We start from the raw sequence: 15,831 nt of genomic DNA on the forward strand, positions 1-15,831 counted from the left end.
ATTGTACATGAGCTCCAGATGTATAGGTAATATTTTCCATGTCAGAGGGTCCAAATGTCATCAAATATGGATTTGCTCCAGCCTCTCTCTACTGAAATTTTTACCCAACAGCAACTTAAAAACCAAAGCATTTGGGGAGTCGAAGAGAAGCAGGAAGGAAGGAAGAGAGAGTGGTGAAACCTGACACCCCTTACATAGTTACTACCAAAACAAATTGCAAAATTACAAACCAGCCCAGTCACATGGAGAAAACTAAGAAGTAGCGAAAACTGAGAAGTGACTGATCCTTCCTGTACCTCTGAAACATGAGCAAAATACCAATGTGTGGAATTATTTTCTGCTTATAAGGCAGTATTTGTTATTAAAGTAGCCTTCTATGACCAAGTCATACCACTTTTTTCCCCAATAGGAGCCCTAATTGTAAGTTTGAAATTCAGTCACAAACTTCTGTCATACCTTTCTGAGCTAATTATTATGGTTGCAGAGCTTGTTTCCTCATTCTGAAATGCATATTACATGTCCTTTCTTGTTTCGTGACCCCCTCATTCATTTTCAGATCACAGCGTTATACTGCAGCCATCTTGCACGTGGCTTAGCCTCATGGGGAATCGCTTCCTAGTTGATCAGTACAGGCAGGAACACAATATTGAGGGGCTCAATTATTCTAGATAAAGAAAATAAATAGAAACTTTTTAACCATAAGTTTCCATCTTTATTAATTTTATAATTTATGAAAAATGCAACCACCAGAGTCTCAAGGTACAGGCTCAACATAAGTCACGTTACAACCCCCCCCAAAAACAAAATGAAGTGAGAAAAGTCTGACTTCTTGGCCTCAAAAATAAAGCTCTACCCACATAATAAAGATCCAAGTATTTGGTGTGCTATTAAGGCCCCAATTAGCCATTACATCTTTTTGACTCCATATATATTATTACAACATTTTACAGGTATACTTTGCTGCAAATTATTAGAAAAATAAAAAGAGTAGCCAGTATAATGTTTTGCTAATTGAACAGGCCATAACTTGTGTAGAAAACTTTTAGACATACAGTAACATTGCTTCCAATTGGCACTGCACTTAGTCAAAAATTCCTGCAGTTAAACACAAAAATATTGATTGTCAGTGATGTCTAAGGCTGAAAAACGAACTGAAAGTTTTCTACAGTTGGAATAGAAAATATAAATATCAGCTTGGTGTGTGTGTTCTTTCTCTTTGGGAGGGTTTGGGGACGGTTCTGTTATTGTGTATTGCCAATGTTTTACATCACCAAAGATTATGCTAGGCCATAACTCTTGCTCAGAATATTTAGTTTCTTAACCCCTTACAATCCTCATTAAAATTAAGGAAGTGATGCAGATTTTCATTCTCCTATATTTAGACCAATATTTCTGAAGGATTCTTATTTATCCCCAAGTATCTTACATCAACAGTCAACTGGGGAACCATTGACTAGAATGCTACTGTCACAATGCTACTCTAAATTGGGACAATAGTCCTTTCTACACCAATACCTATAGGATCTGTAGCTACTGTGCAGACCTTAAAAAAATCAGGAATTCCATAGGCAGAATATTAATAGCACTACTGTAAGTTTGTCAGTACTAAAAACCCAACATAATATATTACAGCTTTTAAATAAAGCTGTGTTAAATATATGAATACCATTCACATTTAATAGTGGGTCACTATTTTTCTGTTAATATATATTTTTAAAGTGGGAGGTTCACAGCCATTAACAGAGCACAAGATGGACTCTTCTGGTGTTAGTGGACTGTCATTCTTTCAAAACACTTCCATGCAGAATGAAGCTACAGAGATACCTAGTGGCTAAAATTTTTTGCACTGTTATGACACACTGAGAACCTTAATGCAAGAAATATGACATCACAAAATATGTTCTCAGAAGCCCCTGTTTCATTGTGAGAATATGTATAATTTCTAAAATAAATAGTAAGATATTTCACAATTTATTCTGGAAATAGGACTGTAGGATTAAGCCCTTTCACACAACTCCCTCCGAAGTCAATCATTTTATACTGTTATCAGTAAATTAGTCTGTATGCTAGAGAATCTTGTACAAATGAATTTGTTCAAGTGCTTCTCTATCAATATCCTTTTCCATGTATACATCATAGTCCAACTTCATTTCTTCTACCCACTGGCTGAGCAGTATATCCGTCTGAAACAATTAAAAACAGATACATAAATTAACACAGTTTTGAGCAACCAACTCAACTTATGTTACAGGGATGGCAGACATCAGTGAAAAGAGGAGAGAAAGACAGTTTAGCCATTACAGCTTATTCACCATTGGTAAGTTAAACTTATTTCTGGAAGCATCATTTTACCTAAATAGGAAAGAGTAAGGATAATTTCTGAAAAAGTAACTCATTCATATTATCTGTTTACTCCAGTTTGGGTCTGACTGCAGAAAACATACTGAGTTTTTAATTGGAATGGGAATCTCTTTGGATTAACATCTGCCGATCAATTATACACATGATTTTATATTTCCACCTATATTCCCAGTAATATATTGATGGAAAGCATGTTATACAACTCAAAACAGACATCGTATAGGCTTGAATAATAGTATAATACTTTGAGATCCTCAAAATTAAGGGCTGATATGAATTAAGCATCATAACAGCCCTATGGGGTAGATAAATAGTATCCCAATTTTACAGCTGGGGAACCAAGGCACAGAGAGATTGAAATAACTTTTCCAAGGTCATGGAAATTGTTGGCAAAGCTGGGAATAGATCCCAGGGTCCTGATTCCCAGTTCTCTACTCTAAGCATTTGATACTATGCAGCCTGAATAGTAACTATTAGACTGCATATTGACTCACTATAACACCTTCATAAAGAGTAAGATAAAATTTGTCAGCTAAAACTATTTGAAAAAGAACCACGAACCTGTAGGTTTGAGATAGATTCTTCAAGGCTTGGGACTGTCACTAATAATGACCCTTTTTTCCTCATATTATGACTCATAAATTCCCAGGCTCTGAAACACATTTTAAATTCCAAATATAGTATTTAAAGATCAAAAGATTGCCAGTTTTTAGAGAAAGAAACACATTCAATATAAAATGAATTTAACGCTGATAATTTAGTGACCAGAAGTAGATTGATTTTAAACATTTGCCATTTGTGCTTTCGTATAAAGTCACTGTTCATATCTTACTGTACGTCTGTGTGTGGACCAGCCACTAACACCAATGGGAACTACTCATGCAGATCAGAGGGATTATATGGCTTTGGAGTTTTATTTTTGAAATATGTTGTCTCTTTTCCTTTTTAAAATTAGGTTTAGTTGGTGCTCAAAAAAGGGAAGAATGAATAGTTCTGTCAGTGGCCTGTGGTGACTCTTCTAACATACCTTACCCCTGACATTCAACACTCTTGCTGTTCCAATCTGGAGCCTGAGAGGCTGCCGGTTATGTCCAAGTCTGTTGTTTTTTTGTGATACTCAACAAATATCCACTCTAAACTAGGATGAAACTCCAGACAACTTAATTTGTGACCTAAATCAGAATTTGAACTCTGGTCTCTGAGGAGAGAGGCTAGTCCTCTCTCAGTTTTTTATTCACTGTAGCCACAAGTTTCTCTTCATATCACTATGCTGCAGTTGTGACAAAATACTTTGAGGTAAATTAACATAATCACAGTATTCTAGATATATCCTCCAGCATTACTTTTTCCTGATTTTACAAGTCAGATCATTTCACATAGCACAGCAATATTGACTAAGAAGAATATAGTTTCCATCACTCTGCAAACCTCATTCTTCCTTAGGCCTGTTGTGCAACATTAAGCCAATAATCTTTAATGCTTAAGAAGGCAGGTAAAGGCATAATTGTGTCTCAGCAAACACAGGTGTAGTCTTAACCATGCCTTAGCCCTTTATAGCTTGCCCTTGAGGACTTCATTTTTGAAATATCACTAGTAACTGTAATTTGCAGTGTGAATACGTATTTATAGCCCTTTTGTAATCCATAGGTTTGATGAAGGACCCTCTTGTTATTTTGTTACAGATTTTAATATTTATGTTGTTAAAGCAATTCAAGACCATTTATTTCCTTTAAAGACAGTACCCTATTTTAACAGATTAGTGCACATGTTCTGAGAAATGTTTTGCTGGAACTAAGAGAAAAAGCTTCTAGTAGATTCAGAACTAAAGATTGCCCTTAAGTTTTAGCTGCTAAATCTGACTAAATCAAGTACAGGCATTTTAAAATACATTTTTCTAATACAAATTATGTGCGTGACTTCAAAAAGCACAATATAAAGGATTTTTTATAACTTGCAAGGTTAAATCCACTGGCAGAGAAACTGATTACTTGTTTGGACACATACTTACCTGGCCTGTTCCAGTCTGTCAAGAAAATATTCAAAGACATTATTCATTACAACAACATCAGCATTTTGAAGGAGTGAAGCCTGAGTACAGATGTCTGAATGAAGCACCTGAAGGAGAAATCATTGTACATATGTAAAAGTTAACTTAGAAGAAGATACACAGCTTTCTAATAGACATGGTCTGTCCATAGAGCACAGTATCTGTTGCCAACATCTTCTACAGATCATAAAAAGGTATACAATTCATATTAAGTAATATACAAATGAACTCACTAGCGTGAGCGTTAGAGAAGCCAGTTTTATTTCCTCAGTAATTACAGTACTTAATTCATTATGTATATTAAATATAAATATGTTACATCTACTTGTACTTTTGATCTTGATCATTGAATGCCACAATAGAAGATTTAGGAAATTACTATTATATTTTAGTTACCTGTGCTTTATCATGAATGTTTATTAATTTCAGTAAAGGATTTAATCCAGCTAAAGCTTTTTATGAAGCTATTTAAATGCATTTTAAGGGCTGAGCTGGTTGGTTAGTGATTACGGCTCAGACTGGCCATGAAGACCCAAGTTTGGTTATTGTATTCTCCTTCCACATACTGGGAGTAATGGAGATGCGATGCGCTCAGCCCTCAGAGGGAGAACTGCAGAGACAGAGTGCCTCATATCATTAAACAGGTATTTCTCCAGTCAGTACAGGAGCTCTTCTTGAACGTCAGCGTCCTGTCCAGTCTTCCTCAGCCAAAACAATGGTAGCAGAAAATGGAGTTGTGGGGCAGCTGCTGCTGCTGCTGCTAACGTAGGGGGGAATTTGGAGGCTCATCAAAACTCTAACAGGAAGTTGGAGGACTTTTCTCCTAATTCAAAGAAATAAATCTTAAATCTCTGACTAAAAAAGAAATAGTATCATCTCTTTTGGGATTTTGTCAATCCATGTGTTACATGTGCACCAAGATTTGATTTGAAGTGTCCCTACCAATTAGAAATCAACCTAGTGAATTTATCTAACTTCTGGTACCAGCTAAACTGATACTTTGCGTATTCAATCTGAAGTTGAACACTGGATCACTGTCATCATGAAAGTGTTACTTATAGAAGTGACATTATCATGGTGGACAAACAGGATGATGCAGGGGCACTGGTCAGCTTTTATAGTCAGTATTAAGGGACTGATAATGCAGAAAAAACAGTTACTAGCCTTTCCATAACTGTTGTTCATGTCCATTCCACGTTAGGTATGCACAAGCTACATGCACCGTTGCTGGAGATTTCCCGTCATTGGTATCCACCGGACCAGCTCTAGCGCTCTTTGATGCTGTGCGCTTATGCACTGGTATAAGGGGCATCACCATCCCTGCATCCTCTCAGTTCTTTCTGGGCTGCTAACTCTGATAGAGGGGCAGGAGGGTGAATCATGGAATGGACATAAGCAACACATCTTGAAGAACAATTATGGAAAGGTCAGTAACCGTTTTTTCTTCGAGTGCTTGCTCATGTCATGCCCATTCCACGTTAGGAGACTCACAAGCAGTACCCAAGGAGGTGGGCTCAGAATTCATGGACATGCAGCTAAGACTAATAAATTAAATTTGAAGAGAAAAAACACCTTGCCGGAAGTGACATTCCATCAACTGTCACATGCTGGAAGGAAGGAACTGACAGAGTGCGGTGCCAGAGGTGCCCCTTATACCGGTGCATAAGCATGTGGCACCAGAGGGCGCTAGAGCTAGCTCAGTGGATAACACTGAGGGGAAAAATCTCTGGCAGCGGTGCACATGGCGTGCACACACCTAACATGGAATGGACATGAGCAAGCACTTGAAGAATGGCTAGGCTGCGTACCTAATGTAATAGAGAGTAAATTAGTTATTGTGGTGGGATGATACCACACACTAATCTAGCAGGTTGGATATCCCACATTTTGTTAATCTCTGCTAGTGTTCAGGTAATTAACACAAGGCTCAGGTAATTTGGCGAGTGTTGTCTTGTCACAGGAAAATGAAGTATTTGTGTAGAGGAGAAAACACTTTTGCCACTATTTTCTTGTCTAGGAAACCATAACTTCTTATTCACTCTCTGAATTGCTTAAAAGCCTGCTGGTACTGGGAGGGAAAGTGATCTGTCTTTCCCCTACTGACTGGGGTAACCTGCAGTTCAAATGGTCCTTCCTGAAGGACAAAGCTTTGGTTTTATCAAAACTTATCCTCACAAAGGAAATATCTGCACTTGGATCAATTAAGCAGATGTACACTATTCTGATCACTATAGGAAAGAGACACTCCCTATGCAAAGGAGCATTGTAGCAACTGAAGTGGGGAGAATGTATCATTCTGACTCATGCAGCAAGGCCCAGACACTAACAGAATATTTTGTAGTGATTCCATTATAGCCAAACATTTCAGTATTCACTTTAATGAAAACAAAACTCTAAGACTAGTAAAAATGAAGAACTAGCAGCACGGTTGACTTTCATCCAATTAAGAGAATAAAGCCAAAGGGTTCATTAAGAGAGTTTATACTCCTACTTCTTAGTGCACCTAGACTATAAATGGGATTAAGTTCACGGCTTCTTTGGTTAAGAAGATTATTTGGACATTATTCTCAGTATGTTCTTTAATCTGAATGACAATTTTATCTGGGTACAGTACAATTCTTGTTTCCTGGAATTGTTATACACTCTTTTCTAATTTGGTGATTTAAAGGCATTATGTCAATAGTCTCAAATCTGATCTATAATACCTTCTTTTACAGTGTCCTCTGAATTCCAAATCCTCCACAATGTTGCCAAGAAAAAAAAGTTTGTGTGCTATATATAAGTATTCGTCAACCAAAGGTGGTGACTGACTGTTTGCTAAATTGAAAGGGAAAAAGAAATCAGTACTGAAAAGTTTGATTTTCACGGTACTAAGAGAAAACCAAACTACTATATAAAAATAGTTAAGTGTATTAAAGTTAGATACATGTAAGGGTGATTTCCTGAATGTGCCCCAACTTCTGTTGTTTTTTTAACCAACATCTAAGCATTCACACCAAACATGGTACAACATAAGTGACTTCTATGCACTTATTTTTTAATTTATGAACAGAACAGCACAGCACAAGACTCACTCATAAATTCACTATTAAATATAGAAATTGTTTTACCCTGATATCTCAGGTAGTAGAGGTTACAGTGGAAAGAGTGTATTGTTCTGTGTTTTTATCAGAACATCCCAGATAACAGTAGCCATTATGAGGCTTTTTTCCTCCAAGATTTTTAACCTCTTTTTACCTACTTATTACTTAGCCAACTGGCTTCTGGCTGTTTTTTCATGCTACTGTATATCTCCAAAAAGGATGTAATAAAAGAGAGGATTCATTTTGGGGTGAAGCTGAAATCCAAGAATGAAATGTTTAAAGCAGCGTGTGATAATGTTCAAAACAGTGTGTAATAACAGGAGTCACAGGACTAAATTAACATCAAGTGGGAGTTGAATGGCAAAGTCCCCAGGCACTGCTTTGAAAATGTATTCTCTTTTTTATCTTTATGCACTGAAAAGTGTAACACTTCAGCAGAAATACAAAGTGTGTAGAAAAACTAACATTTAAGGCATATATTTTCAAGATATAAAGCAACTCAGGAACATGTATATACATCTACAGTCTCTAGTGAATTAACCTGATGGAGCATTCTGTTGTACAGTACTATCGCATTTCACGGATATATTTCAGACACATCAGAAGCCTTGTTTACACTGCAGCTAGGAGCAAGCCTCACAGCCCAAGTAAACAGATTCATCCTAGTGGGGCTCGAGCTAGTGCAAAAAAATAGTAGTGTGGATGCTGCAGCACCAGCGAAGGCCCAGGCTAGCCACCCAAGCTGGACCCACCCCATTCCCCGGTTCTACCCAGCCTTGGGAGCTCACTCCCAGCTGCAGTATAGACATACCCTGAGAGTTTTGCCACTCATTTCAATGGGGCCAGGATTTCACCTAATGTGTTTTATTCATTGCCTTTGGCCACAAGACCTTTTGCACGGATTCAGACAGTCCCAAAAAGGAACTGTTCTCATTATGAAAACAGCATCCCTGTATATTAATGATTTGAGTTTGTTTGGAACATTTCTTGTTTTTCTGACATACATGTGCACTAATATGAACTGAAATTCTCAGTTCCAAAGAAACTAATAAAGAAATACAACACCCAAAGTTGTCAGCCTGCAGACCTTAGCTTCTACTCAAATGCAAATCCTTGAAAGTATCTTTGCTATTCTTAACAAAACATGGAAACCCCAGATGCCTCTTGCTATTCTTATCGTTCTAGACATAAACATTTAATATACTGGCTTAAACCTGTTTCAACAAACAGTGAAACAGTGGTAGAACTTCTATTGATTTTAATGAGACCAGTATGTGTTTGCGGTCAGTTGACAGATTGAGCCATACTCAGATAAAAGGCTGAATGAATCAAAAATTACTATATTTTAAAACAGAATGTTTTTAATCTCTTCTCAATTTTAATGGACATTAACGTTTTTTTGTTTTGTTTAAAATCAAACCAACGAAGTACAGATTTATCTTTAGAACAGCACTGATTTTACCAGCCTCTCTCATTGGAATAGAATTAACTAATCTACTATAGAGTTGGTTAAAAAATATACACACTATAAAATGTATTTAGTCACCTTTACTCTGTCTGTAAATTGGTATTTTGTGATTATCATTTCTTGCAACTGGCAAAAGTCTGCATTCATTTCCACTCCATACAGCTGGGATGCTGAGCTGTAAAGATAGCCCTGAAATAAAGAGAGGAAATCTAATAATTGAGGTGCCTGTAAAATGACTTCTAACCTAAAGTGGAAAAACTAAACATTATAAAGTGAAAAACAAAGGTTATGATTAGAGACAGGTTTAAAAAAAGTGTATTGGGGGGGTTGTTAAAAATTTTTAAATTAGTTTTAAAACATAATGGTAGGAAATGCACTAGAGTGAACTGCATATTTTTCCAGGGTTAAGACCCTCTTTTTGGCAGTTACAGTAAATGGTTTATGAATATTATCATGAAAAAAAGATGTGAGCTGACAGGCCAAGAAAAGAAAGGAAAGCAAGCAACAATTCCACCTCCACTTCTACTGGTAGATACACAGAAATTGGCTTAAGGGAATGGGGAAAAAACCTAAAGTTAGCACAAACCGAATTATAAAAATAAACTGAAGTCGGGGAGGGAGTGGAATTAACACACATTGTGTTGGGATTCTTTTATTTATCGGTTTTCTTTTGCAGGAGAACAGAATGCAACAGAAATATCCAACAACACACACCCCGCCACCCCGCCCCAAATTGTATGAATCTGGAGTCCAATTTGCACCAAATGGGATGGAAGAACTCACAACAGGATTTCCTCTTAGCCCTGGTTTACACTATGGGGTTAGGTCGAATTTAGCCGCATTAGGTTGATTTTAAAATGAATGCGTCTACACAACCAACCCCATTCCATCGGCCGAAAGGGCTCTTACAGTTGACTTTTGTACTCCTCCCTGGTGAGGGGAGTAGCACTAAAATCGACCTTGCTGAGTCAAATTTGAGGTAGTGCAGATGCAATTCGAGGGTATAGGCCTCCGGGAGCTATCCCAGAGTGCTCCAATGTGACCACTCTGGACAGCACTTTGAACTCCAATGCACTAGCCAGGTACACAGGAAAAGCCCCGGGAAATTCTGAATTTCATTTCTTGTTTGGTCAGCATGGCGAGCTCAGCAGCACAGGTGACCATACAGTCCCCCCAGAATCACTAACAAGCTCCAGCATGGTTAGAAAGGGAGACACTGGATCTGATTGCTGTATGGGGAGAAGAATCTGTGCAGGCCGAACTCCGATCAAAAAGAAGAAATACGAATATATTTGCCAAAATCGCACAGGGCATGATGGAGAGAGGCTACAACAGGGACACAAAGCAGTGCTGCAGGAAAGTTAAGGAACTCAGGCAAGCCTACCAAAAGACAAAAGGAGGTAAACGGTCACTCCAGGTCAGAGCCCCATACATGCTGCTTCTATGATCAGCTGCATGGCATTCTAGGGGGGGACCCTACCACTACCCCACCACTGTCCATGGACACCTGCAAGGGGGGAGTCTCACCCAACAGGGAGGAGGATTTTGTGGATGGGGAAGAGGAGGAGGAGGAGAATGCACAGCAGGCAAGCGGTGAACTCATTCTCCCCAGCAGCCAGGACCTTTTCATCACCCTGGAGCCAATACCCGCCCAAGGCAGGATCCCTGACCCTGAAGCCGGAGAAGGCAGCTCTGGTGAGTGCACATTTGTAACTACAGTATAGGGTTTAAAAGCAATAGTGTTTAATGTTTGATTTGCCCTGAAGAATTGGGGTGCATCCGCAGCCAGAACAGCTACTGGAAAAGTCTGTTAACGTGTCTGGGGATGGAGTGAGAATCCTTCAGGGACATCTCCATGAAGCTCTCCTGGAGATACGCTGAAAGCCTTTGCAGAAGGTTTCTGGGGAGGGCTGCCTTATTTCATCCTCCACGGTAGGACACTTCACTGCGCCAAGCCAGTAGCAAGTAGTCTGGAATCATTCCAACACAAAGCATGGCAGTGAACGGTCCTAGGTTTTGGTCGCATTCAAGCAACATTCGGGCTATATCTTTCCGTGTTAGCCTCAGGAGAGTGATATCATTCATGGTCACCTGCTTGAAATAGGGGAATTTTTGTAAGGGAACAGTAAAAGGACCCTGTTCATGCTGGGTTGTTTGCGCTTGGCTAAAAGGGATCATCCCGGAGAATAGCCATGCGGTGCGGGGAGGGGTGAAGGGATCATCCCGGAGAATAGCCACGTGGTGGGGTGCAGGCAGGTTTGTGCTGCACATCCACCTGAAAACTGCAGCCCCTCCTTTTAAATGTGAAACCCAAACGGCATTGCTTGCTATGGGAAAGGATGGCGCTACAGTTTGAAACCATTCCCATGTTATGAAGGCGTAAGAAGCCAACCCTGTGTACCAAAAGGCTTACCATGGCTGCCTGGAAACCGAATTCTGTTGCCCAGCTGTTTGTGATGTGTCACCATACAAGCAGTTGCTCAATATAAAAGGCAAAATGCGACCTTATACCTAAAGCACATGTGCTGTCTGCTGTGAATTGCTTGATTCACTGTGAAAGAGTCTCCCTTCTGTTCTCAGAAAATGTATCATCTTAAATTTTACTCTCCCTTTTTATCTCCCAGCAGGTGCAAATGTTTCTATGCTCCCCCTATCATTTCCGTCCCTGAGGTTATCACAGATTAGAAGGCGAAAAAAACGCACTTGCGATGACATGTTTTACAAGCTCATGCAGTCCTCCCGCACTGATAGGGCACAGCTTAATGCATGGAGTGGCAGAGGCCAGGAAAGCATTAAGTGAGCACGAAGAGCAGAGGCAGGAGGCGATGCTGAGGTTAATGAGGGAGCAAACGGACATGATGAAGGGTCTGTTGGAGCTGCAGGAAAGCCAACAAGAGCACAGATCCCCACTGCATCCATTGTATAACCGCCTGCCCTCTTCCCCAAGTTCCATATCCTCCTTACCCAGACGCCCAAGAATGGGGGGCAGGGGGTGAGGATCCGGGCACCCAGCCACTCCACTCCAGATGATGGCCCAAGCAACAGAAGGCTGTCATTCAAACAGTTTTGATTTGTAGTGTGGCTACAATAAGCAATGTGGCCTTGTCCTTTTCTCCTCCCGCACCCCACCCCACCCGGGCTACCTTCTCAGTTATCTCACTTTTTTTTTTAATTAATAAAGAAAGAATGCATGGTTTCAAAACAATAGTTACTTTATTTCCTTTGCCAGCTGTGATCGAAGGGGGGAGGGCCGTTGGCTTACAGGGAATTAAAATCAACAAAGGGGGTGGGTTTGCAGCAAGAAGAAACACATACAACTGTCACACTGTAGCCTGGACAGTCATGAAACTAGTTTTCAAAGCCTCTGATGCGCGGTGCGCCCAGCTGTGCTCTTCTAATCGCCCTGGTGTCTGGCTGTGTGTAATTGGCCGCCAGGCAATTTGCCTCAACCTCCCACCCCACCATAAACGTCTCCCCTTTACTCTCACAGATATTATGGAGCACACAGCAAGCAGCAATAACAATGGGAATGTTGGTTGCGCTGAGGTCTAACCTAGTCAGCAAACGGCGCCAGCGAGCTTTTAAACGTCCAAAGGCACATTCTACCACCATTCTGCACTTGCTCAGCCTATAGTTGAACTGCTCCTTACTACTGTATAGGCTGCCTGTGTACAGTTTCATGAGCCATGGGAGCAAGGGGTAGGCTGGGTCCCCAAGGATACTATTGGCATTTCAACATCCCCAACAATAATTTTCTGGTGTAGGAAGTAAGTCCCTTCTTGCAACTGCTCGAACAGCCCAGAGTTCCTAAAGATGCAAGCGTCATGCACCTTTCCCTGCCATCCCATGTTGATGTCGGTGAAACGTCCCTTGTGATCCACCAGTGCTTGCAGCACCATTGAGAAGTACCCCTTGCGGTTTACATAGTGGTTGGCAAGGTGGTCTGGTGCCAAGATAGGAATATGCGTTCTGTGTATCGCCCCACCACAGTTAGGGAACCCCATTGCAGCAAAGCCATCCACTATGACCTGCATATTTCCCAGGGTCACTACCCTTGGTAGCAGAACATCAGTGATTGCGTTGGCTATTTGGATCACAGCAGTCCCCACAGTAAATTGATTCCTGAAATTGATTCGCAGTCAGGCGTTGCAAGCTTCCACAGGTCTATTGCCACTCACTTCTCAACTGTCAGGACATCTCTCATCTTGGTATTCCTGCACTTCAGGGCAGAGGAAAGCAACTCACAAAGTTCATGGAAAGTGGCCTTACGCATGCGAAAGTTTTGCAGCCACTGTGAATCATCCCATACCTGCAACACTATGCGGTCCCACCAGTCTGTGCTTGTTTGCTGGGCCTGGAATCGGCGTTCCACTGTATCAACCAGCCCCACTGCCGCCATGATATCCCAATTGCCACAGCCCGTGCTTTCAGGAACGCCTGTGTCCATGTCCTCATCACAATTGTCCTCGTGCTGGTGTCTCTTAGTCCGGTTCTGCACATACTCCAGGATAATGCACGAGGTGTTTACAATGCTCACAACAGCAGCGGTGAGCTGAGCAGGCTCCATGCTTGCCATGGTATGGCATCTGCATGGGTAACCCAGGAAAAAAGGCACAAAACGATTGTCTGCCGTTGCTTTCAGAGGGAGGGAGGGAGGGGGCTACTGATGACATGTAACCAAAACCACCCTTGACAATGTTTTTGCCCCATCAGGCAATGGGAGCTTAACCCAGAATTCCAGTGGGCAGTGGAGATTACAGGAACTGTGGAATAGCTACCCAGAGTACACCGTTCCATGAGTTGATGCTAGCCACAGTATTGAGGACGCACTCCGCCGACTTAATGAGCTTAGTGGGGACATACACAATCGACTGTATAAAATCGATTTCTAAAAATAGACTTCTATAAAATCGACCTAATTTCATAGGGTAGACATACCTTAGACTGAACAATGCTACTTATATAGATATAGTATTTTTTTAAATTTAAAAAATGTAAATAATAATTTATATTTCACCAATAATTCAAAAATGATGGAATTACATTTTCTAAACATTATTCTAAAATAATTTACCTTTGGACTCAGACCAATCATGGAAAGTTTCTGTCCAAAAGGAGAATTTTGGGGAAAGTATGAATGCCAGAAAACATCAGCCTACAATGGGTAAAATGTTGCAACTTTAACTACAACTTTATCTACAATGAACACTATAATTACACTTAGCTAACATATGAAAGTTTAAAAAAAAAAATGACAAACACACAATGTTACAGATGTCGATGTACTGCAACTTGATTATTAGAGCTTTCTGAAGCCCTTCAACCCTCTGGCTAGAAAGGGAACCTGTGCAGATAAAACGTGGCAAATTGCCACTTCTGAAATACAAGCCAAGAATATGATGAAAAAGAGAACCTTTCTTTTAATTATATTGCTGCTTTATCTTGAGGCTGTCTTTCATTACAACAATATAAGTGCTCCAGAACGTCAAAATAAATCCAATAACTGACAACAAAATGTTAACATTTAAGGACCCAATCCCGCAAACATTCACATGTGGGAGTAACGTTATTCATGATTAATCCCACACTGGATTATTCAGAGGAGTAAAGTTACATGTTCAAGTGTCTCCAAGATCAGGCCCCTATTGAAGCCACTGACTTTGTTAAGAAATTTGTATCAACTGATATAATTTACACCCATATATGTTTTGTGCTGCTGTTGGCCATGCATTGTACCAAGCATGCCAACAGCAATCTGAAATACATTTGAGCTTTCTGATAAAGTATTTGATAGGACAAAATGCTTTAAGAGTTAACTAGGCAGTGTTTCTCAACAACGGGTCCATGGACTGGCGCTGGTCCCTGAGATTTCCCGGACACAGTTCGGAAGGCAGCAAGCCAGTCCCTGGTATCAAAAAGGTTGAGAAACACTGAGCTAGGAGACAAATTCATATCAAAAGTATCTCAGTGAAATTTAAGAGTTTCCCAGCATCACAATGGAATTTACCAAAACTCAGCAGAATATCTGCCCAGAACAAGGAAGAAAACATTAATTTAGCAATGTGAGACTGAGCAGTAACAAACTAAAGAGCAGCCAGGGTGTGCAACAGCAAAATGCTACACCGTTGGACAAGTAATTCTGATGGTTTGTGGAGGCAAGTCAATAAGTGAGATCAACAGTGTTTTCGTCTCTGTGAGAAGCAGAAGGAGAACTGAGTGAACAAGAATAGAACACCTCGTACTGGCTGGATGCTTCACGCTATAGATGGCTATTTGTTGATCTGTCCCCTCAGACGAAGATAAAGTATGAGATAAAGTATGGAACAATGAAAGCTGCCAGCTGGAGAAGGGAAAAGTATGGCACAGAAACAGAATATGAATTCCCATGCTGGATTTTACCCCAAATAGCACTGCACCAAGCCTGGAGCCAACGTCAACCAGAATCTTTCCTGTCAGGTCAGGCAACGCATACTGATAAAGAAACTTCAGTTCCATGAGGGAAAAGGAATGAGAAATAAACTCTGAGAAATAAAAGCAGAACAGAACAAAGGTGTTACATGGGTAACATTCACCAGTGCCAAATATTCAGCAGAGCATAACCCTACTCTGACACAGATCTCCCCTTCTACTATATTTTAATTCTTGTTTCCTATACATTTTTTTATTATAGGGCTCCACCAACCATCTGAGTCTGCAGTGTCCTGTGCTATGACTTAGAGCTTGTCTACATCTGAAACACTATAGCAGCACAGCTGCAGTGTTGCAGCTGCGTTGCTGCGGTGCTTCAGGGAAATTACCACCTACGCCAATGGGTGGAGCTCTCCCATTGGTGTAGGTAATCCACCTCCCTGAGAGGTGGCAGCCAGGTCAAT

The 15,831-nt window shown here is 40.4% G+C and overlaps 1 protein-coding gene across 1 annotated transcript in view; it reads right to left on the reverse strand.

The window, feature by feature from the left end:
• Positions 1–1,286: 1,286 nt before the first annotated feature.
• LOC141990127 (uncharacterized) overlaps positions 1,287–15,831 on the reverse strand; it is a 37,025-nt gene continuing 22,480 nt past the window's right edge. The window contains exons 4-8 of the mRNA XM_074957095.1: positions 15,359–15,480; positions 9,038–9,148; positions 4,370–4,476; positions 2,923–3,013; positions 1,287–2,183 (exon numbers count right to left, since the gene is read on the reverse strand). Coding sequence (XP_074813196.1) covers positions 2,067–2,183; positions 2,923–3,013; positions 4,370–4,476; positions 9,038–9,148; positions 15,359–15,480 — 548 coding nt within the window. The 3' untranslated portion in view covers positions 1,287–2,066. The remainder of the gene's footprint in view (positions 2,184–2,922; positions 3,014–4,369; positions 4,477–9,037; positions 9,149–15,358; positions 15,481–15,831) is intronic.

This window comes from Natator depressus, chromosome 6, assembly GCF_965152275.1.
Source record: "Natator depressus isolate rNatDep1 chromosome 6, rNatDep2.hap1, whole genome shotgun sequence".
Classification (NCBI taxonomy): domain Eukaryota; kingdom Metazoa; phylum Chordata; order Testudines; family Cheloniidae; genus Natator; species Natator depressus.